This window comes from Felis catus, chromosome F1, assembly GCF_018350175.1.
Source record: "Felis catus isolate Fca126 chromosome F1, F.catus_Fca126_mat1.0, whole genome shotgun sequence".
Lineage (NCBI taxonomy): Eukaryota > Metazoa > Chordata > Mammalia > Carnivora > Felidae > Felis > Felis catus.
The window spans coordinates 43,830,312-43,852,879 of NC_058384.1; the positions used below are offsets into that span (position 1 = coordinate 43,830,312).

General features: G+C 49.6%; 1 protein-coding gene across 3 annotated transcripts in view; it reads right to left on the bottom strand.

Annotated features, from left to right (window-relative positions):
* Nucleotides 1-2,947: 2,947 nt before the first annotated feature.
* PM20D1 (peptidase M20 domain containing 1) overlaps nt 2,948-22,568 on the bottom strand; it is a 34,589-nt gene continuing 14,968 nt past the window's right edge. For all 3 annotated transcript variants that reach the window (XM_019822127.3, XM_003999420.6, XM_045048681.1), the window contains 10 exons: nt 21,890-21,976; nt 20,670-20,803; nt 20,265-20,384; nt 19,485-19,560; nt 18,821-18,882; nt 18,495-18,573; nt 16,385-16,456; nt 9,702-9,870; nt 7,452-7,551; nt 2,948-6,034 (listed from right to left, as the gene is read on the bottom strand). In XM_019822127.3, the coding sequence (XP_019677686.2) occupies nt 5,911-6,034; nt 7,452-7,551; nt 9,702-9,870; nt 16,385-16,456; nt 18,495-18,573; nt 18,821-18,882; nt 19,485-19,560; nt 20,265-20,384; nt 20,670-20,803; nt 21,890-21,976 (1,023 nt within the window). In that variant the 3' untranslated portion in view covers nt 2,948-5,910. The remainder of the gene's footprint in view (nt 6,035-7,451; nt 7,552-9,701; nt 9,871-16,384; nt 16,457-18,494; nt 18,574-18,820; nt 18,883-19,484; nt 19,561-20,264; nt 20,385-20,669; nt 20,804-21,889; nt 21,977-22,568) is intronic.

Genomic DNA, 22,568 nt, shown 5'->3' on the forward strand with positions numbered 1-22,568 from the left:
CATACATAGCTTCCCCCTTCATCAATACCTTTGACCAGAGTGGTACATTTTTTAAAAAAATTTTTCTTTGTTTTAATGTTTATTTATTTTGGAAGGAAAGAGAGAGACTGAGCATGAGTGGGGGAGGGGCAGAGAGAGAGAGGGAGACACAGAATCCGAAATGGGCTCCAGGCTCTGAGCTGTCAGCGCAGAGCCCGACATGGGGCTCGAACTCACAAACCGTGAGATCATGGCCTGAGCTGAAATCGGTCACTTAACTGAGCCACCCAGGTGCCCCACCAGGGTGGTGCATTTTTTACCAAGGATGAACCGATATTGACACGTTGTCATCACCCATAGTTTACCTTAAGGTTCACTCCTGGTGTTGCACACTCTATGGGTTTAGACAAATGTTTAATGGTATGTTTTTTTTTAATGTTTATTTTGGAGGGGGGCCGAGAGAGGAGGGGACAGAGGATCTGAAGCAGGCTCTGCACTGACAGCAAGCCTGACTCGGTGCTCAACGCGGGGTTCGAACTCATGAACCGTGAGATCATGACCAGAGTCAAAGTCTGACACTCAACCAACTGAGCCCCTAATGATATGTTTATCATTAGAATATCATGTAGCGTATTTTCACTGCCCTACCGATCCTCTGAGTTCTGCCTGCCCATAACACCCCCTCCCCACTACCAGTGATCTTTCTATTGTCTCTCTAGTTTTGCCTTTTCCAGAATGTCATGTAGTTAGAATCATAGAGTATGTAGACTTTTCAGATTGGCTTCTTCCACTGGGTGATACGCATTCAAGCTTCCTCCGGGTCTTTTTATGGCTTGATAGCTCATTTCTTTTTAGTGCTGAATGATATTCCATCGTGTGGCTAGGCCACGGTTTGTCCGTTCGCCTGCTAAAGGACATCTTCTTTGCTTCTGAGTTTCGCCAATTACGAAACAGGTTTTTGTGTAGATAAACGTTTTTGGGTAAATACCAAGGAGTGCACTTGGTGGATCATACGGTAAGAGAAACTGCCAGACTGTTTTCCAGAGTTGCTGTAGTTCTGTTTTCCCACCAACGATGGAAGAGAGTGGCTGTTGGCCCACATCCTCTTCAGCACCTGTGTTGTCAGTGTTCTGGGTTTTGACCGTCCTAATAGGTATGTACTGGTTTCTCGTTCTTTTAATGTTTAAAACAATTTTTAATGCTATTTATATTTGAGAGAGAGAGAGAGAGAGAGAGAGAGAGAGAGAGAGAGAGAGAGACTGTGAGCAGGGGAGGGGCAGAAAGATGGAGACAGAATCCGAAGCAGGCTCCAGGCTCTGAGCTGTGAGCTGTCAGCACAGAGCCTAATACGGGGCTCAAACTCAAGAACAGTGAGATCATGAGCTGAGGGGAAGTCAGACGCTCAACCCACCAACCCGACAGAGCCAGCCAGGTGCCCTGGTATCTTCTTTTAATTTGCGTTTCCTCGATGACATAGAGGGAGCATCTTTTCATATGCTTATTTTCCATCCACATATCTTCTTTGGCGAGGTGTCTGTTAAGATCTTTGGCCCGATTTTTATTCAGGTTGTTTATTTTCTTACTGTTCAGGTTTATTTTCTTCTGAGCTCCAGGCTTGGATCTCTTGGCACGTCCAGCTTGTTACATCCCAAATGGAGCTTGTCATCTCCTGGATATCTGCTCCTTTTGCAGTCTTCCCCGGTTGGGTAAATGAAGCCACCCTCCCATTGGCTCATGTCAGCCACCTGGGAGTCGTCTGGACCCCTTGCTCTACCTTGCCTCCCCCCTACCCATCAACCACCAAGGGCCATGCATGGACTCCACCTCCTAAATACCTCAAACATTTTTTGTTGATGTAAAATTTACATGCAACAATTAAGCACACAATCCATTGGCATTTAGTACCCTCACAATGCTGTGCAACCACCAACTTTATTTAGTTCCAGGGCACTTTCCTCACCCCTTCCTCCCCCCACCCCCGGAGGAAACCTTTTACCCATGAAGTTACTCCCCTCTCCCCCGCTCTACTAGTCTGCTTTCTGTCTCTGTGGATTTCCCTTTTCTGGACATTTCATATAAATGGGTCCATGCAATATGTGACCCTTTTGTGTCTGACCTCTTTCGTTCAGTGTAACGTTTTCAAGGTTTATCCATGTTATAGCATGGATCAGTATTTCATCCCTTTTTATGGTTGAATAATCGTTCATAGCATGGATATAACAGATTTTGTTTATCCACTCATCTGTTCATGGACATTTGGGTGGTTTCTATCTTTTGACTATTATGAAGAGTGAAGCTACGAGTACTCAAACTTTTGAGTACTTGTTTTCAGTTCTTTCGGGTAAATAAATAGGAGTGGAATTGCTGGGTCCTATGGTAACTCTATGTTTGACTTTTTGAGGACACAACGAAATAATGAAAGCTGCGAAAAACCCCAGAAACCCAGTGTTTCGGTCACTCGGGTTTCAGCACTCAGTGCTGGCACAGGGCAACTTGTCACCCTACACACATGGTCCTGAGACTAACACAGTTCAGTTCAGGCCCCAGAGCGACACTTCTCTACAGAGCTTGCCCTATGTCTTCAGGAAAAAAAAAAAAAAAAAAAAAAAAGAACACCCTGAAGATGTATAGGTTTTGTCACTGTGAACTTTAGAGACAGACATGGCCTTGGCGTGCAGGGAGGAACTGAGTTGTCAAAGTGCTTAGCTAAGAGAAAGGAAAATCGACTTGTCAAATCCTTCCTCTCAGCACGACTGCGATGGATCCCTGGACAACATGCTATTTCTCAGCAGGGCTGACTGTCCATTTTCTCGCTCCTCTTGGAGTTCTAGTGTCTGGTTCTGGGGGTCGTCACGAATTAGTGTAGTATTTACAGCATTGCACATGGTGGCTGAGGAATATTTTTGGGTATTAAACGCTTTCTGTTATTCTTCCATCTTTATATTTGTAGGTCTAGACGTCACACATATGAAGCATGATGCTTATCCTTTTTATTGGCAGCTGCATGGACACTGAACCCTGAAATTGCAGGTAGTTTCATTTTTATAAAATTATGTGGATTTAAATTTTCAAAAAAAACCCAAACAGACTAATGAAGTGTTCAGTTCTCCAGCAGGAACTTTGTCTTTTTCTACTATCTCCTCCAGAAGGAGAGAATATTGGATCCAGAATGGCCACATTTTTTAGCAACCTGGGGCAACATCAAGGGACTCCCATCCCATCCTCTTTGCTTGGGAAGATTTTGCCTTCTTTCCAACCTGAGGTATGAGTAAGAAGCTTGAGTGAAGTCTTGGATGGGGACGTAGGGTATTCCTGTGATTATCGCCGAGGTTCCTTCCAGGAGGATTTCGGGAGTGGTAGATGGATGTGGGGAGGGGTGGGGGAAAGTTTCAGATTCATTGCTCCTTCCTGCCCAGAGTCTTAGAGCTCACGTTGTCCTGGTCTGGCCAGCATTTTCATTCTTTCCAGAGCCTTTGGGGGCCATAGGGCTGGAAGGTTTGCGTTCTCAGAACCAGGATTTGGAGCAGTTCCCTCTCAACGGTCTTCCTTCCCACTCCAGGCGCTGGAAAAGACTATCCTTTCTGACACTAGAAGAGAATGGTGCGATCCAATGGGGACCAGGTCCCCTGCTCATTCTCCTTCCAATTATCCCATGGGTTATTAGAGACCTAGCTGTCCCTAAACTCAAAGAAGGGAGAGGAGCCCAACTCAGAAGCTGGGGTGGGGGCGGTAAGGAGTGTTGGCAGACGGAGGGAAGAGGTGTGAATAGAGTGAGGTCGGCCAGGGGAACACAGAGAGCTTGAGCTACGAATCAAAGCCGATGGTAAAACAGCCTTTGTCCTTGAGATCTCCCTGGATCGGAATGAATGAGCCACACACCACAGGTTCTTGGGACGGGCAATGTGGTGCGATTGAAAAGGCACTGGACTTGGGGATTTTAGACTGGCATTTGAATTCCACGGCTGCCCCTTAAGAACTGTGTGATCTTGGGCAGATGACTTCTCAGATGAGTCTCAGTTTCCCCTTCAGTACTACTAGCACAGGCTTTGGACTCAGAGAGACTCTGCTCCCAACACCTGCATGACCTTGGGCAAAGTGCTTAACCTCGGAGTCTCAGTTGCCTCATCTGTAAAACAGGGGCAATAGCCCCTTGGAGCTGTTGTCGGGATTGAGTCAGATAACGGATGGGAAGTAGATTCCATCATTAATTTAGGATCATGGAAAAATGGTGCATCTGGGGCCAGGTGACACGGGTTTGAATCTGCCCCTAGCTGGCTGTGTAACTGGTCTGAGAACCAATTCCTGCTCTGTAAGAAGGGGCAGTAATATTTTCCTCACGGGGCTCTGCCGAAATCAGGTGGACGACAGCACTTTGTACAGCTCTGTACGAATGTGAAGGATTATTTCTGTTCTTCAGCTCACCCTCCAACAAAGGCTGAATAAGTACTGAATTGGCAACAAAAAGGGAGGGTGAGGGAAGGAATGTGAATCTTAGGGGGAGTAGCAAAAAAGCTCAAATAATCCTCACACTGTGTTTCTAACACTTTCCATTAAGCCTAAACTTCAAGGGAGAGCTCACAGCCATGGGAGGGAGGTGAGGAACCGGGGGCCGGGGAGTGTGAGGAGGGAAAAAGAGCCCACGGCTGTCAAACCCCAGGAAGGCGGGAAAGGTCTTTGTCTGGTGAGGAAAAATGGAGTCTCTCAAGTCCCTGCTCCCTCTGCGTCTCGCTCTCTGACCCCAACTCCCTAGTGACCCACAAAACTCAGCTCCCGGCTTGGAGCCAAGAAATGCTGCCTTCCAGTGCCCCCTACCTGGCAGCTACTAAGCAGATTCAAATATGCTCAGGGTCGGACTCCGCAGAGAGAAGACAGGAGCCCTGCTGTTCCCTAAGGGAGTGCAGCTTGCTCCTTCTCTGCCCGGCCGCCTGGGGCAGAGACCCTCAAGTCAGGCTCCTCCTGGCTCCCCCCCCCCCCCCACCCCATGCCCTTCACCTTCCCTTTGACAGGTCAGAACCAGGACCAGATGCCAGGGCCGGAGCCCTGCTGGTCCTGGGCTCCACTGAGAGGCGGGATCACGAGTGCCCTTCTCTTGGGAGCTCAGCCCATAGGAAGTGCCAGGGAAATGTTTCCACAGATTAGTGCCTCCCGGGGTGAGGCAGAAGCAGGTGGTGGGAACAGGGCAAGGGAGGGAGCAAAGCCCAGGGAGCCCTTTGGAGGAGCCCAAGGACAGAGGCTTTTTTCTCCAGGCTCCAGCCTCCAGAACCGGGAGGCTGGGGGTTCCTCCAAGGCCCCCCTGCCTCAGTGCCACCCCTCGGCGACCACTTCATGCCGCATAGCTCACGTTATTTGACTAGTTGTTGTAGTGATTACAGTGGTATCACAGTTTGACTAAGTTCTGCTCCAGATGTAGGATAAATTGGAGGAGAAGGGATGCAGGGGCAGGAGAGGAGAGATGAAAAGCCAGCTAAAAAATCCAAGGGAGGTGCGGGGAGAGAAAGGAAGTTACAGCAAAAAGAAATAGATAAGCAACGGAGAAGGCAGCCTGGCCAGCATGCCCTAAATTAAACATCTCTAGAAGGTAAAACCTGCTTGAGATTTTCCCAAATCTGCATTTGTTAAGTCTGGCCTTAATAAGGGGTGGTTAAATAACCAGCGCAAGACAAACAAGCCGGGTAACCTCTAAGACGGGGACAAGAAGGCAGTAAGCACTGGTCAGCCTAGGGATGCAGATGTTCAGAGGAAGGGAGAAGCCAGATTTCTGCTGGCCCTTCCCTACTCCTTGGCCTGTTCTTTGGTGAATCCGGGGTGATCAAGGCAAGAGGGTGATGTATCATAATGTGGTTTTGACCCAAAGTTTCATCGACATTAGCTTTGCCCTTGAGTTAGCCTCGGCTGAGGTCGGGCACCCCTAATCCAGCTGGCTCCTTGACCTCACAGTTCGTGCAGGTGAGGAACTGGCTCCTGGTCTGTGTCAGCATTCTGGATAAACTCAAAGATGAATTTCACCTGGGTCTCGTAGGCGCGGACTGAGATTTTCTCATTGATGCCGTGGATGCTGTGGGAGAGATTTAGGGGAAGGTTGGAGAAAGCCAACCGCTTTAGCACAAGCCTTAGTGCAGAGTACCCCCATCTCACATGCCCTGAAGCCACTGGCCTTTGACCCTCCAGGGGTAGGAAGTGGGCACGTGGGAGAGGCTATTTGTAAGACGTGAGGTTTCATGTGACACGTAGGTCATCTTTCCTGGATCCATGACCGTGGCAAAGAATGGTGGGGGGAAGAAAATACCAAAATCCTGGGGAGTTCAGAATCATTTCCTGCCCTGGCATCGATTTGATAATTTGTCCCCTGAGGGGAAATTATCTTTTTAATTCTCTTTCTCTCAGGCTAGAGTCCTCTGGCCCCCACATTGCTAGGGGCACAAAAGGAGACAGAGGGAGACTGCCCAGGGCACGTCTACTGCACCTAGGAAATTTCCATCTGATCCTGTGCCCACGACCAGCCTCCACACCACCCAACACACAACCACACCACACACGTCACCTCAAAGATGAAAGGAAACAAAGAGCAGCGGCCTGCGGCTCCAGTTAAGAAACAAACAGAAACCATGAAAGCTGTTCTTGAGCTCGTATTCGAATACAGTATTTTCATTCTACTGGCAACTGACTTAGAGGGGGGAAACCAGGTCTGGATATGGTAAGGAACAGAAAGGTAGAGGGAAGTCAACCCCCCACGCCCAAGGACTAAGATTTTGCTGAAGAACCCACAAAGTAGTAATTCACATACAATAGTTAAAATTGATGATCATGTCTTAGATCCCTATAGTGTTTTCTTCTTCTTTTTTTTAATGTTTTATTTACTTACTTTGAGAGAAAGGGGAAGAGGGGAGGGGCAGAGAGAGGAAGAAAGAGAATCCCAAGCAGTCCCTGGATTGTCAGCGCACAGCCCGATGCGGGTCTCGATCCCACGAACCTGAGATCGTGACCGGGGCTGAAACCACGAGTCAGAGGCTTAACCGATGGAGCCACTCAGGCTCCCCTATAGAGTGTTTTCTTCTGAGAATTCAAAGCATGTGTCCACCTTTGACCACAGGCGGGTCTGTTTCACTGAATGGAAACTGAGAAGTCTGGAGTCTCCCCTTCTGGGGAGAAAATGACGTCCAGAGGGTAAGCATGCTCCCAAAGGGAAGAGGTGGAGGGATTAAGACCCAAGGGTCCTACTTCCACCAGAGACTTTCCAATCATCTGATTATCTCCATCCCAGAAAACCAGTGGCCAATTTTCATGCACTCTGGGGAGTGGCAAGGCTCTGGCCATGAGGAAGTTTGGCCAGTTGGGTTCTAGAAGTCTTCATTTTAGCCTGTGCAAACCCCAGCTTTCTCCTGTTCTGTGGGCTGGCAGGAGAAAGGGGTGGGGACAGGTCAGATGTACCTCTTCTTTGCCCCTTGCTCTCCAGACCTATTCCACTCACTCACCTCCGGAAGCTCTGAGGATTCAGGTAGAGGGGGTTGAACCGGTAGATGCCGGTGGTGAGGTTTGTATAGTGTCTGCTGTCTGTGTTGCCGATACAAATGCCTGGACAGAGAAAATGAAGGACGGTGAGGCTTGATGTGGATAATCAAGCCAAGATACCGGTGGGAGGTGGACTGGCAGGAAAATTAGGGCCCCTGGGCCAATAAGAACATCACCTGGGCCCTCCTGGGAGCCTGTCGCTCTGAATTTTTAACCTTCGGGTTACCCGTTCTCAACACCTTCTAAAACACCGTTCGGCCAGAAGCATGGGGTCTCCTCCCAAGGGCGTTGGTGAGCCATCCCCGAATGATCCAGAGCCAAGTGTCCTCGCTCCACGAGGACCAGGGAAGCCAGTACCTTCATTTTATACCCTTCCCCGGGCTATTTCGGAAATCTAGATATCAGCTCTTTACTGCCTCAGCTCTCTTTACACCACCCTAGGTCAGAAATAAACACGCCCTCCCCCCCCCACGCCCCCGGGGAGTTTTACTGTTATAAAATGCAGTCCCCTTAAAGTAGAACATAATTTCCTGTTATTTTCTGTTTTCCAAGAGTCAAACCTGAGGTTAGGAAAGTCCCAGGATGTTTATTCTCCAGTGTCTTGCTCTCCTGAAGGTAGGAGCAGCTCACCCCCTCTCCAGTGAGGGCTGGGCCTTGTCCCCGGGGGGAGCATTCTCTGAGAAAAGACCCCCTGAAGCACCCAGTGAAGAGTGGTGGGATGATCTGAGATGTCAGTCTGTGTTTTGTTTCATTTTCCACTTCCGGTTTCAAATGGGTAACCAGGCCCTTCAAACTCCTTGCTTTAGGGATTTCTATCAGTTGATGCCTGCTTATCTTTTTTCCCCGTAAAAGCCTAACCCTGTTAGGATTATGGCGGTTGCCCCAGAGGGGAGAGGGTAGCGTAGGGAGCTTTGAGAGCCAAGAGAGAAGAATCGGGGACTGTGAGGGCCAGGGTCCCCGGATGGTGGAGACCCAGCCCTGCTCTGTGGCAGGAGTTCGAGTAGGGGGCAGACCTCGGAGGGGATGGTTGCCTGGTATGTTCAGGGAGACGGGGTCTTATGTCTAGAGTCAAAGATCCTACTCTCCGGAATTCAGAGGGAATCTCTAACCTGAAGTGACTTTCTAGCTAGGTAATGGATGTCTCAGAGGGAGCCCCAAGGACCTATGACCACCCGCCAAGGGACTCCCATGTCAGGTTGCTACGTAAGACCTCGGGGCCTGATTCAAAATGAGGGTGGTGGTGGGGAGCCTGGAGGTCTCAGTAATACCTGAGGTTGGATTTCCTGAGGAGTGGGGCTTATAGCTAGATTTTGGTTGATTAAAAAACAAGGCTGCCCTTTTCACAGCTGATCTTGTGGATGCAGAGTTTCACCGGACGCTGTTTATGGGCCCATGCCTAGCACAGAGGCAGGTCCTAAGTATGTGCTTAGAAAATGAGGGAATCCGTGATAAACCTAGATTTAAAAGACAAAACTGGACACAGGTCTTAGCGTTATGGGCCATCCTCACATCGTGGACCAGAGATCCTCAAACTGTGGTCAGCCATCATCTGGTCTCAGAATCTCCTGAGGGATGTTAAAAAGGCAGACTCCAGTGTCCTCTCCAGATTTGGTTAGGCTGAATCTTTGGGAGCCCTAACCCTTCACTGTAATAAGTGGCCTAGGTAACCCTCTTCCACTGTTAAATCGGAGAGCCACCATCTACCCAGTATAGGTACGGAAGGTATGCTGGAAGACCAGGGAAAGGGCATAGAGGCACTGCTGTCTGGGCTGGGAGAGGTGAAGGGGGTTAATGCAAATGGTAGAGGTGGGGAGGCATTTCTGGGCAGCAGATTCTGAGCTCTGTTGCTGAGCTATTATCCTTGCATAGATCAGAACCAGCCTGGGGGAAACTTGGCCTCTTCTGTGGCTCCTCAAGGAGTAAGGTGGGGGTGGGGGTGGGGTCTGGGCTGATCCTCTCCTCCATGCCAGAGTGGCTGGCCTAGGTGAAGCCAGGACCCAGGCATGACTGATCTAATTTATTGTTTCTGCTCTTTTCCTGTTTGCTTTCTGACTTCCACTCCAAGAGGAAAATACAGTTCCAGTCCCATCACGAGGGGAAGCAGCCAGATGTTTCCAGGCTGAACAGCTGGGGTGGAGGTGGGGCAGTAGACATTAGATAGGAAACAGTTCCAGCCCCTGGCTCCCTGTAGTCACAGATGATGAAGTCATTACCTGGGGCAACAATGTTGACTTCCGGGAAGACAGACCGTATGGTCTGGCGGAGCAGCTGGTAGCCCAAGGCCTGATGGTCAGAGGGGCTGACAGGTGGGGGGTCAATGGCACTCAACACGTGGAACTGGACCCTGCTGTCAGCCACAATGTTCTTGACGAGTTCTAGGACCTTGAGGGAGCAAACAAATGGGAGTTTGAGTTCTTACTATCTGCTGTGCGAGTACCATATGAATCGAAATAGTCCTGCTTTGTCTCCAGCAAGGCAGGACTTTGGAGCTTACAGAGGAGCTCATTTTAGCACCGGGACCTCAATTTCAGCTGATTGGCAGTAGGAGATAGAAGAATTGGGTCTTCTTGGAAAGAAATCTACAGCACGGTAGATTTAGGTTAAATGTTCAGGAGGCTTGCCTTACAGCCATGAGGCAGGCAGAGAATTGGAAATCAGGAAATTGTGTGTCCTTCCTCTTGGGCCGTGAGTCATGGGCCGGGTGGAATGTAGAAGAGACAGCAGAAAGGGGAACTCAACCATCTTGAGGCAAGGGTGATAGATGTGATGACCTCATTCAACCTGGGAGCCACAGACAGTTGAGGAAAAGGTCACACACTCTTCTTTCTCCTCTTTGGGCATCCCTGCTTCCTGTTTGTAACTAACTGCACTGGAGCCAGGAAGATGAGCTCAACACAGACAAAAAGTCAGGAGTTGGGGGACTGGTATTCAAGCTCTTTCTTTGCTTCCTTTCCTCAGGAAGGAACCTGAGGAAGCTCCTAGAGAATTCAGTCTGAAACAACTAGAGCTGAATCCAGCACAGGTCCTGGTCTCAGGCAGGACGCAGACCAGACCCTGAGGCTCAGGTCACATGGAGCCTTGTGGGAATGGACCAGGAGGCTGGCTTAGGGTGGTCCCCAAGCCCACCCCACCACACAGGGAAAGCCCCAGCACTAGCCTCAACTCATTTGATCAGCAATTGCTTTAGAACTGCTTCTGTCCTAGAAAGGGGGGTGTCCCATAGCTGAGGATCACCTGCACGGGGGACATTATCTCAAGGGTACTCCTTTTTAGGTCAGTGTCCCCTAGAAGTATGCTAGGAGCTGAGTCTGGAAAGGAAACGAAGGTTCCTATTTCTGGCTTAGAAACCACCATTGAGCCAACCCCAATTCCCTGCTGTTGGATTAGTTGGAAGGAGGATGGACAACTCATTTATCTGAGCTTATTTTCGCTCTACGCTTCTGTCTGAAATTCTCTAATATAAGAATTAATGCATAGTTTTGATATATCCTCAACCAACTGGGAGGCTCCCAGTCATCCCCTGTAAGGTGGGTTAGGACTGTGCCTGCTGCCCCCTGTCCCAAATTACTTGAAGATTCCTGCCCCCAGAAATGGAAGAGGGCACACATGGGAGCCCCCCTCAGTGAGAGGCCACAAGAGACCAAGTTTCCTACTAAGTGCTAGGCCAGGTCCTGACATAAGAGGAGGGGCTATGTCTACCTCATTTCTGTGTTTCTGTGTTTCTGGTCAGGAGCATAAAAGCAGGTGATGAATGCTGGATACCAGAAATTTAAAAGATATGAGCCAAAAAAAAAAAAAAAAATAGTTGGAGTTGTCTCATGAAGTAACTTGTTCAGGGTTATACAGTGAGTATCACTGGGCTGGGTATCTGAATCTGGTCTCTGACTTCACAAGGGTGATGATTTACTGTCTCCAAAGCACATAGAGGTCGAGGTGATCGGAAGGAGGGCCAGAAAGAGGATGGTGTTCTTTCTTTCTTTAAAGTTTGTTTATTTTTTTAAGTAACCTCTATACCCAATGTGGGGCTCTAACCTACGACCCTGAGATCAATGGTTGCACGGTCTTCTGACTGAGCCAGCCAGGCGGCCCAGGAGGATGGATTCCTTAGTGGTATGGATTTTAAGAATCCAGAATTTGAGGAGAGGATATGAAGCTGATGGAGAAGAAGCAGGGACAGTCTGAGCCTGGAGAGGGGCATGCACAAAAATTGAGCAGTGACACCAAACTTCGTGCCACGGACAGCCGCTTATAGTCGTGTGACCTGGGGCTAACTGCTTAACCTCTGTGCCATCTGCACGCTCACCTGTTAACGTCAGGATAAGAGGAACACCTACCTGGTAAGGTGGTTATGACCACCACTGGAATTAACCTACGTGATGTGCTTGGGCCCGTTCCTGGCACACAGTAAGCACTCAATATATGCTAGCTGCTATTTGTTTAGAATAGAGGGGTCAGCCTGGGCAGTAATCAGGGGCACAAGGATGGGACTAAGAGGAGGGACCCGCCGGTGGTAAGAGGGACCTCGAAGGTTACTTTAAGGCACATTGGTCTCTCATTTCTCTGAGCTCCTACAGCCCTTACCGCACATTCCCACGCCATCACGTGTTCCCTCTGTTTTGCGTGTAGATATGTTTTCCCCTCAAGGGAATGATAAGTTTGTTGAAGGCAAGGACAAGGGATATCAACACCTTGGTAAGGGCTCTAGAGTTAGAGTTAGCAAGTCCAGCCTCCATCTTGCTGTAAGGCGAGGCCTCTCATAGACACTCACGAGATTACCATCCAGCCTGTGCTTGAATTCTTCCATGGCAGAAAGTGCACCATCACGAGTTACAATCCATTCTGCCTTTGAGCAACTTGGTTATGAATGTCTTCTTTTTTTTCATGTTTATTTATTTTTGAGAGACAGAGGGAGAGAGAGAGAGCTGGAGTGAGGGAGGGGCAGAGAGAGAGGTGGATGGGGGACCTGAAGAGGGCTCTGCACTGACAGCAGAGAGCCGGATGGGGAGCTTGGACTCACCAGCTGTGAGATCATGACCTGAGCCAAAGTTGGTTGCCTAATGACTGAGTCACCCAGGCGCCCCTCTTGTTTTGTGTGTGTGTATTTACTTTGAGAGAGGGAGCATGTGTGCATGTGAGCGCATAGTAGGGGAGGGGAAGAGAGAGAGAGAGAGAGGGAGAGAATCCCCAGCAGGCTATGGAGCCCCATGCAGAGCCTGACACAGGGCTCAATTCCAGGAACTGTGAGATCATGACTGGAACCGAAATCAAGAATTGGATGCTTTACCCACTGAGCCACCCAGGCGCCCCTGAATGTCTTCTGTGCCCCTGCTGCCTGGTTGCCAATTCCAGGTTTTTGCTCTATCTCAGGTCTCAGGGTAAATGTCGCCTTGGAGGACTGACTCTGTTCCACCCCCACTTCACAATCGCTTTGGGACCCATCATCACATGATTTTCTTTATGGTACTTAACCTCTTAAAGTATTTTTTTTTAATTTTTTTTTCAATGTTTATTTATTTATTTTTGGGACAGAGAGAGACAGAGCATGAATGGGGGAGGGCAGAGAGAGAGGGAGACACAGAATCGGAAACAGGCTCCAGGCTCTGAGCCATCAGCCCAGAGCCTGACGCGGGGCTCGAACTCCTGGACCGCGAGATCGTGACCCGGGCTGAAGTCGGACGCTTAACCGACTGCGCCACCCAGGCACCCCAACCTCTTAAAGTATTTGATTACTTGCTTATTGCTGTCCCTTCCCCACTAGAGCGTAGTGCCACCAGAATGGGAATCTTGGCCGTCTTGCTCACCATTTCCCCAGGTGTTTAGACCATAGCAGCCACTCAATAAACACTTGGTGAAGAAATGAAGAAAGCAAAGAATCTTGTCTACCACACTCTAGATCGGTAGACATCCAGCCTCTGAGAAACTCATTATCATCCAAGGTACCATATTCCCAAACTCTCCTTTAAGTGGGGGCTTCCTGAAACATCTCCCAGTAGCCTTATTTTTCTCCTTGAGGCCCATTCAGCACAAACCTTCTACAGGGTAGCCTGGCACATTTCTGAAGACTGTTCTTCATAGACAGGTGCCAGGGACCTATTTACAGCCACAACATGGGAGAACCCAGTTAGAGGTGGAGGAAGAAGGTTCTGGGAACTGTTTATGCTCCTGCCAGATCCAGTCCTAGGCCCTGTACCCTTGGCCCTCGGACCAGCACGATATCTGAGGACAGAACCTGGTGCATGGAACCAGGGCATGAGGGAGAGAAAGGACCAGAACAAAAGGGTGCTGTGTGCTTTCAGGATGATGGGAGACTTTCCATTCATTCCTCACTGGGGCAGGTGGGCAGGCTGGGTCCAGGGATTTCATGAGATAGATTGGGAAGGGCACTATGGCGCGGGAATAGAGAGGAGGGAAGAGCGCCAGAATCCGGGGAGACGCAAACCCCAGCTGGTGGAAAACAGCCCTTGGAAAGGGCATGGAGTTGGAACTAGGCTGGAAAAAAACTGGTTGAAAGAAGTTCAATAGGGGGAATTCAGTGATTTCCTGGCCCCGTGATCCTCCAGGGAGAGGACAAAGGTTGGCACTTGATGAAAAGCAGCGGAGCCCAGGGCTCACACCGGTCCCAGCTTCCCCCGAATGCTGGGTGACTCTGGGCAGGCCATCAGTCCATTGCCCCCACCCCCCTGCACCGAGGGGGTGTGCCTCCCACCCTGCGTGAGGACAAACAAAACCCTCAGGGTGAAGAACTTAGGGAGAAAGGACCATGAAGTCTAAGGGGGGCTGCGCCTCGAGGATCCGCATCAGAGACTCAGGGAACACCACCTGCCCCTGCCCCTGCTGAATTCTGGAACATATCATTCATTTGAGAGTTGTTGGGTTGCCTCTTAAGGTCATTTTTTGAAGGATTAGATTTACCTTTTGAACTCTTTTTTTTTTTTTTTTTTTTAGCTTAACCTGCCTTTTATTTTATTTTTATTTTATTTTATTTTTTTTTAATTTTTTTTTCAACATTTATTTATTTTTGGGACAGAGAGAGACAGAGCATGAACGGGGGAGGGGCAGAGAGAGAGGGAGACACAGAATCGGAAACAGGCTCCAGGCTCCGAGCCATCAGCCCAGAGCCTGACGCGGGACTCGAACTCACGGACCGCGAGATCGTGACCTGGCTGAAGTCGGACGCTTAACCGACTGCGCCACCCAGGCGCCCCTTAACCTGCCTTTTAAATAAGCTAGCCTCTCCTGAAGATGACAAACATTCCGAATAATGTCTACTCACCCTTTATCTTTCAGCTCAAATGCCACTTCCCTGGGGAAGGCTTGCCCACCCCCATGCCAGGTCTGGTTCTCCGTTTGGTTCTCCACTAGCACCTGGGCCCTCTGCGTCAGGGCACAGCTCGCAATTACACACTGATTTTAATAGTTTTTAATTTGGTGTTTGTAGCAGGCCATTGCGAGGCTCTGTCCTCAATCCTCTTTACTTCTAATTTTGCACATCCTTCCTGTGGGATTTTATTGACTCCAGAGGTTTCATTTATGTTAATAACACTCCAGCCTGTATCTCTTGTTCATTCGCTCTCCAAACCCGAGGTATTTATAATTGCCTATTTATAATTTATAAGCTTCTCAAACTTCTCGACCATTACGTTTCTCTGTGAACTTGCTCTGCTTCCTACACTCTTGATCTTGGTTAAAGGCATCGGCACCTGGCCAGCCACCCGGGTCACAAACCTTGGAGCCATCCTGCCTTTCTGTCTCCCCGTGCCTGGGACGCACGGCATTCTGCTGACCCCATCTCCCACGTCCCTGGCAGGTGCCCTTCTCCGCCCCATCACCCGGGCCCAGTCCACTGCCTGAGAGGCTGTAACAGCTTCCCAAACACCTCTTCCTATTCTGACACTTCCTCTGCATTGCCACCAGCACCAGCTTCCTAAAAGCACAGCTGGGGACATCACGGCCCTGTTGGAAGACCTCTGACGGTTCCCTCTGTCCGCCAATCAGAGCCCCAAATCCTCAGCAAGGTACGCAAGGCCCTGACCCCCACGCTACAACTCCGTTTTCACCACCTGCCACTTTTGCCCGGTCGGTCCTCCTCTTTAGCCTTATGTTATTTTAGCCTGACTTTGAACGCCTGGCTTCTACAAGGTGCTGTTTGTCCTTTCCATTGAAGCTCAAGTTTCTCCGTCAGAAAAGCCTCTCTTGACCCTCAGAGGTAGTGACAGTTCCCTTCCTTGCACTGGTCCTTCGGCTGTTCACCCCTAATTGTTTTAATCGTCATCCGGTGTGGCGGTTCTGGAACTAGCCTGCTAGATGTGCAATCCTGGGCAAGTCCCTCACCTGCTGTTGTTTGTTTGTCTTGTTTTGTTTTTGAGAGAGAGAGAGGGTGCAAGTGAGTGAGGGGCAGAGAGAGAGAGAGAGAGAGGAAGAAAGAGAAATGGGGCTCATGCTCACCCCAAGCGGGGCTGGAGCTCACCCGACGTGGAGTCAAACTCACAAACCGTGAGATCACGACCTGAGCCGAAGTCAGATGCTTCACTCACTAAGCCGCCTAGGTGCTCACTTACCTGTCTTTTTGATCTGTGCCTCAGTTTCCCTGTTAAAGAAGGATGATACAATTCCTACCTCATAGTGGGCGGTGGGCATTCAATGAGCACGTGTACCCTTAGGACAGTGCCACACGCAGTTGTCACCATTTATCAGGAGTCATCTCCCGCCCCCAGGCTCCCTGTACCAGAGGTCTCCTATTCCTAGCCAGCTACCCAGAAGCCTTCGAAAATTGTCGATGTTATTGAACAAGTCAACAAAAGCAGGTGGGCCGGCCCTGGGATTGCAGCTAAACCCAAATCCAGAGGACCACACCTCCCTGACACTGAGCCAGTTGTTGGAAACACAGGTTACGTACCTCCTGGACTGTCTGTGCAGGGTCAACCCGGAAGTTGATTATGGCCTGGGCCACCGGGGGGATGACATTCACCTGGAGAGGGAACCACAAACCCTGGGCTGAGCCACCCGTGCTCCCCGCCCAGGAAGGGCCAACCATACCCAGTAGAGAAAAAGGAAGCTGACTTGATTGAAAGGTCCAGGGCTTAAGTTTTGGCCAGCCCCTTGTCTTCTCTGGGCCCTTGACAAGTGGTAATGTTCAGAGCTAGAGATGTGTTTCTGTGTTAGGTCAGATCTCCGTGCTTCCTGGGCCTGGAGGGGGGGGTCTTGGGCCTGGAGAGCTGCTCAGAGCAAGACTGTTTTCTCTGTGACCACCCAGACATGTCTCTTTTGGCCCCGTGCAGCGCCACTGGCAGTCTCGTGCCTACGCTGTCTTTCTCAGGGCGCCCAGGACATTCCCGCAGCGGTTACAGCTTACTCAGGACAGGGCACCCAGAGCCTCTGCAGGCCAGTCATGGTGTGTTTGCTCCCCGAAGGGGACGATGAGGGTGGTTTCCCATGTCTAATTGCAAAATTTGACTCCGTTCTCTGCCTGACCAGGAAGAACACAGGCCTAATTGGAGAAGAGAGTTAGGCTCTCAGTGGATTTTTTCCTCAGGGGCCATGAGAGAACAGATGCCTCGACTCTGAATCTTTCTTTGCACTGGTTTGGTGCAAAACAGCACCAGACTAGGGACAGAAGAACTGGGCTGTTATAAAGCACCTGTGTGATTTTGAATAATTAAAACCTGTTGGTGCCTCTGTTTCCCAAATGGCGATTGGGACAATAGTACTAGGAGAGCTGTGAAAAGGATCAAATAGAGTAACAAATATAAAGGATTCTGGACAGATAAAGTGGGATTCAAATGCAAGGACACAGTACTGTTATTCCGGTGAACACTTTAAGGCAGCTGAAGACAGCTCAGGTCTGGCCGACGCACTGGACACTTCAGTCAGTCATGCCAGGAATTCACTGGGGTGCCAGGCTCAGCCTGGGCCCCAGATTACCAGAGCTCCGCAAGGCCACACTGTGTGCAAGGTGAACAGCACGCCTTAATGTTGTGCTGGTGGTACTGGTAGTAACTGGAAGGGTGTCACTTCTCTCAAGTTCTCAGAAAGGCCTAGGCCCAGGCTAACCAGTGTGGCTGTGACTTCCTTCGTCCCTCCTTCCTTCTGTCTCTCCCTCCCTCCCTTTCCTTCTTTCACAGGCTTCATACCCAGCACAGAGCCCAATGTGGACCTTGAACTCACGACCCTGAGATCAAGACCTGAGCTGAGATCAAGAGTTGGACACTCGACTGACTGAGCCACCCAGGCACTCCATGGCTTCTTCCTTTAAACAGAGATGCCTCTTAGTGGCTAATCTAAATGGAAGTAGACCAGTTTGCCAAAAAGTAGTTCTTGGAAAAAAACAATCACTCAAAACGTATTACTGTGAGAGTAAACTTTATAGAATTTATGTTTGCTAAGGTTACCCATTATTTAGTGTATTTTGGGAGATGACAATGTATACATATTATGTGTTGTATATATCACGAATGTTATCATAGATTTTATAAATGGCAGGTGAGTTTCTCTCTTTCAACACAGGGTAACACTAGGGAAAAGACATTAGTCATTCATCAAATTTGTTAGGTGGATAAATCTTCCAAAGTATGATGAAGAACAATCAAAAGAGCCTTGATGGTATACATGTTAGAATATTTAGTCTATGTGACCAACATGCTAGGTAAATATATATCACGTTGAATGAGTATAGTTCACAAAAATTAACTCCCAAACAACCCTCCTTCATACTAGTGTAATGGTTGCTTTTGAAGGGGTACGGACCCAAGGAACCTGAGAGGGGCCATGGACACCCCTCGAAATACACATATATAAAACCTGGCAATTTCAGAGGGTTTATGGACCGCAGCTAGAACACCTGCTCTTGTGGCTTACCCAACTGATCTCATTGTACAATTCAGCATTGGGCCTTCCTATTATTCAAACTGTAATCCGAGAAGGAAGAAGGAGACAGGAGATAAAGCCAAAGGGTAGAGGGCTGGGTGGGCAGTGAAGAAAAGGTATAGGGAGGATCCAGGAGATGTTACCTTGACTCCTGCATTGAACATGGTGAGTGCCGTGGTGGTCGTGACCAGTGCATTGGTTATGTAATTCCTCTCCATTAACCTAAAGCAAAAGGACAAAGATCAGACAATAGGAAAACCATCTAATGTGAAGAAAGAATAGGTTGAAGAGCACCCAGTTTCCTGAATCTTGGAGATCTTTAAGACTAAGAGGGACATCCTGTATATGAACTAGATGTAGCATCTGGTGGCTAAGGGATGATTAGTCAAGCCCAGTTAAGCCAAGGAGTGGGGACTGGGTAGGTCTGGTGGGAGGGGAGGATGAGCGAGAAGGGAAGAGAAAACTTTACCTGCTTACAAGGGGCCCAAATAGCCACAGGTTGCTCAAGATTATATTGGTAGGGAAGGGAAACTGTAAGGGAAAGAAGCAGGTCAGCGGGATCTCAGAGGCGTCAGCCTACCAGGGTCACTGTACCTGAGGCCTGGGTCTCTCCCTGCTTTATATCTGCCTTGAGGGCCCTCAGTGGTAGCCTCCAGGATGGGTGGGAACCAGTTCCCAAAGGGTGCCTGGTTGTGTCAGGTCTTAGGGTCTCAGAGAAGCACTAAAGCCCTGGGACCAAGCCAGATCTTTTTTTTTTTTTTTTCAACATTTATTTATTTTTGGGACAGAGAGAGACAGAGCATGAAGAGGGAAGGGGCAGAGAGAGAGGGAGACACAGAATCAGAAACAGGCTCCAGGCTCCGAGCCGTCAGCCCAGAGCCTGACGCGGGGCTCGAACCCACGGACCGCGAGATCGTGACCTGGCTGAAGTCGGACGCTTAACCGACTGCGCCACCCAGGCGCCCCTCAAGCCAGATCTTTAAGCCTTGGCTCAGCCTCTGGCTGAAAATAGGTGAGCATGTGCAGAGCCCTGGTCAGCAGTGGGCCCTTCTCTTACTCTAGAAGCTACTCCTCTGCCACCCTTTCTTCCCCTTCCACAGCTGACCAGGAGCGTGTGAGACTCCTTCTCCCACCTCATGTGCCAGTTCCTGCAATGTCATTTTCAGTAGTCCGCTTCCAAACATGTTCGGCATTGGTGTCTGCTCCAGTCTAGAAGAGAATGGGGTTCTCAAGACTTCCCCAACCCCAGTCAAAGGTCAGAGGTCTGAAGAGATGAAGGGAGACAGGATTTTTCAACAGGCCTGGTAAGGATGTCTCTCATTCACCTTCCTATCACCTCCACCAACCCACCCGTTTGGAGATCTCCAAGCACAAATGGAACCACCTCTAGTCCATCGGAAGAAGCTGTCCCTGTCTACCAAGTCCAGGGAGGCACCCCCACTGTCATGTCACCTACCACACTGTAGCACAATTATCAGTCTCTGCTGCGAACTGTGAGTTCCTTCTGGAAAGGGACTGTCTGTTTTTTCCACCATTGTATGCCCATCACTGGGCACAAAGCCTTAAACACTGCTAGATAATCGGTTACATATTTCACTGACTTAATACAGATCTTCCCACTTTGCTAAGAAAACCCAGCCAGAGGTGAGACCCTGAAATGCTCACCTGCGGCCTGCAGCCCTCGTGTCCTGACTTAGCTTTTATTGGCCAGCTCTTGCTTGCAATATGGATAAACCCTCTTCTGATCTCTAGCCCCCGCCTGGGTACTGGTGGCTCTGTCCTCTCTGTGGCCCCGTCGTGGCTTCTCAGCCCAGCTTCAGGCCAGGCAGCTTAGCCCCTTCAAACTCAAAGTGGGAGAGCGCCAAGTCTCCCAACCCGAGTCTGGCAAGGGGGCAGAGGCAGGTGTTGCTTACCGGCTGACGGCGGCTGCGAGGATACCAATGCTCGTCTCCTTTGGAGGAGCTGAAGAGTGGCCTGGAGTCATGTTTACTTGCAGCATGAGATCAATTGCACCCTTCTCTGTGACTGCAATGCTGTAGAAGAGGATCAGAGAGGGCCCTCCTGACTTCCTCCCCCCTTGAATTATCCCATGGGACCAGTGGTTTAGAGGGCTAGGAGGTTGGCTTCATGCTGCTGTAAATAATCTACAATAGAGGAGAAAGCGAAGGGGGAGCCCAGAACTGGTTGAAGATCAGGGCAAGAGGGGTAAAAGAAAGAGTTGTCTTAGTATGGCCCACAGACACCAGGCTGGGGTCATCTGAAATGGGATGAGAACACCTTCCAAGGTGGGGGCGAGGGGGATGGGGTACTTTACTCACATGGCAAAGGGCTTCTTGAGGTTGGGAATGAAACCATCCAAGATGAAGTTACCCTCGTCCACAATGAAGGCCAGCTGGACACCCCTTGCCTGTAGCAGGGCTGAAATCTTCTGAGCCCCATTGTGGCCTGAGATCTGTAGACATCGAACCCACAACCACAGTGCTCCTCAGCCAGACCTCCAACAGCTAATGAAGACCCATTCAGCATTGCTAGGCACTCCAGAACCTCCCTTCCCAGTCTCCTTCTTGGGGTGGGGGAGAGGGAGGGCAAGGGCCTTACACAACCCTGCTTCACAGAATCTTGGAATGTCACAGCTGAAAGGGCCAAATTGCCCTCATTTCACAAATGAGGAGACTGGGACCCACAGAACGAGGTGACTGGCCCAAGGTCAAAGTAACTGACATCACTGGAAATAAAACATTGCTTCCTTGCTCCCTGTTGGTTCTCTTTCTAGCACACCGGTGTTTCTCAGGTATCACTGATGGAACACCTGCCCGCCTCAGATATTACCAGGGAGTCTGTTAGAAATTCAGATCTATGAGTATCACTAAATGAAAGGAGGCAACCTTAAAAGGCTACATACTGTATGAGTCCAACTATACGACATTCTGGAAAAGGCAAAACTATGGAGACACTAAAAAGTTCAGCGGTTTCCATGGGTTGGGGGAGGGAGAGAGGGACGGAGAGGTGGAGCACAGAGGATTTTTAGGGCAGTGAAACTACTCTGTAAGAGACTATAAATGGTGGATACGTGTCATTATACAATTGTCCAAACCAACACAATGTACACCAAGAGGAAACCTTAGTGTAAATGAGGCCTTTGGGTCGTTACGAGTTGTCATTGTAGGTTCATCAACGGTCACAAATACCACTCTGGTGGGAATGTTGATTATGGCGGGGGCTGTGCATGTGTGTGGGTAGGCGGCGTAAGGGAAATCTGTCAACCTTCTCATTTTTGCTGTGAACCTAAAACTGCTCTAAAAAATATAAAGTCTTGTAACAACAAATTCAAATCTATGTCACAGGGCCTGGGAATCTGCATCTTGGTCAAGGGATTTAGACAGTTTTGGCACACAGATACCTAGAGAAGGTGGCAAACCACCACACCATATTCTGGAGACCCTGCAGCTGGGAAGCAAGCTGGACTAGAGTTAAACACCCTCCCCCCCCACTCCAAATAGGGGTCCTAGAGATAGTTTATGGGGTAAGGAGGCTCTACCTCCTCATCATGGCCCAGAGCAATGAAGAAAGATCTTCGGGGGATGTAGTTTCTGAGCAGCAGGAGCTCCAGGGCCTGCAGGATTGCCTGGGGGATAGAAGCACAATGGAAGAAGGAGTATCAGGGCATTGGCGACAGTCAGCTGCCTGCATCAGGACTGGTGCGATCAGACAGACTGTCTTTATTTTATTTTATTTTTTTTTTGTTTTTTTTTTTTTCAACGTTTATTTATTTTTGGGACAGAGAGAGACAGAGCATGAACGGGGGAGGGGCAGAGAGAGAGGGAGACACAGAATCGGAAACAGGCTCCAGGCTCTGAGCCATCAGCCCAGAGCCCGACGCGGGGCTCGAACTCACGGACCGCGAGATCGTGACCTGACTGAAGTCGGACGCTTAACCGACTGCGCCACCCAGGCGCCCCAGACAGACTGTCTTTAAAGAGAACAAGCTCAAGTGGTCCTGGGGGATGCGATGTGAGGAAGCGTGGCTCTGCATAAAACATTTACTCCCTGGAGAAAAGGATAAATGTGTCGCTGTCAGAGCTACAAGGATCCCTGGAGATCACCTACTCTAGCCCTTATTTCCCAGTTGAGAAATCAAGACCGAGAGAAGTGATGGCTAGAACCCAAGTCTCCTGGAGCTAAGGTTTTTTCTACCATAACCTCCTGCCTCCCGGGGG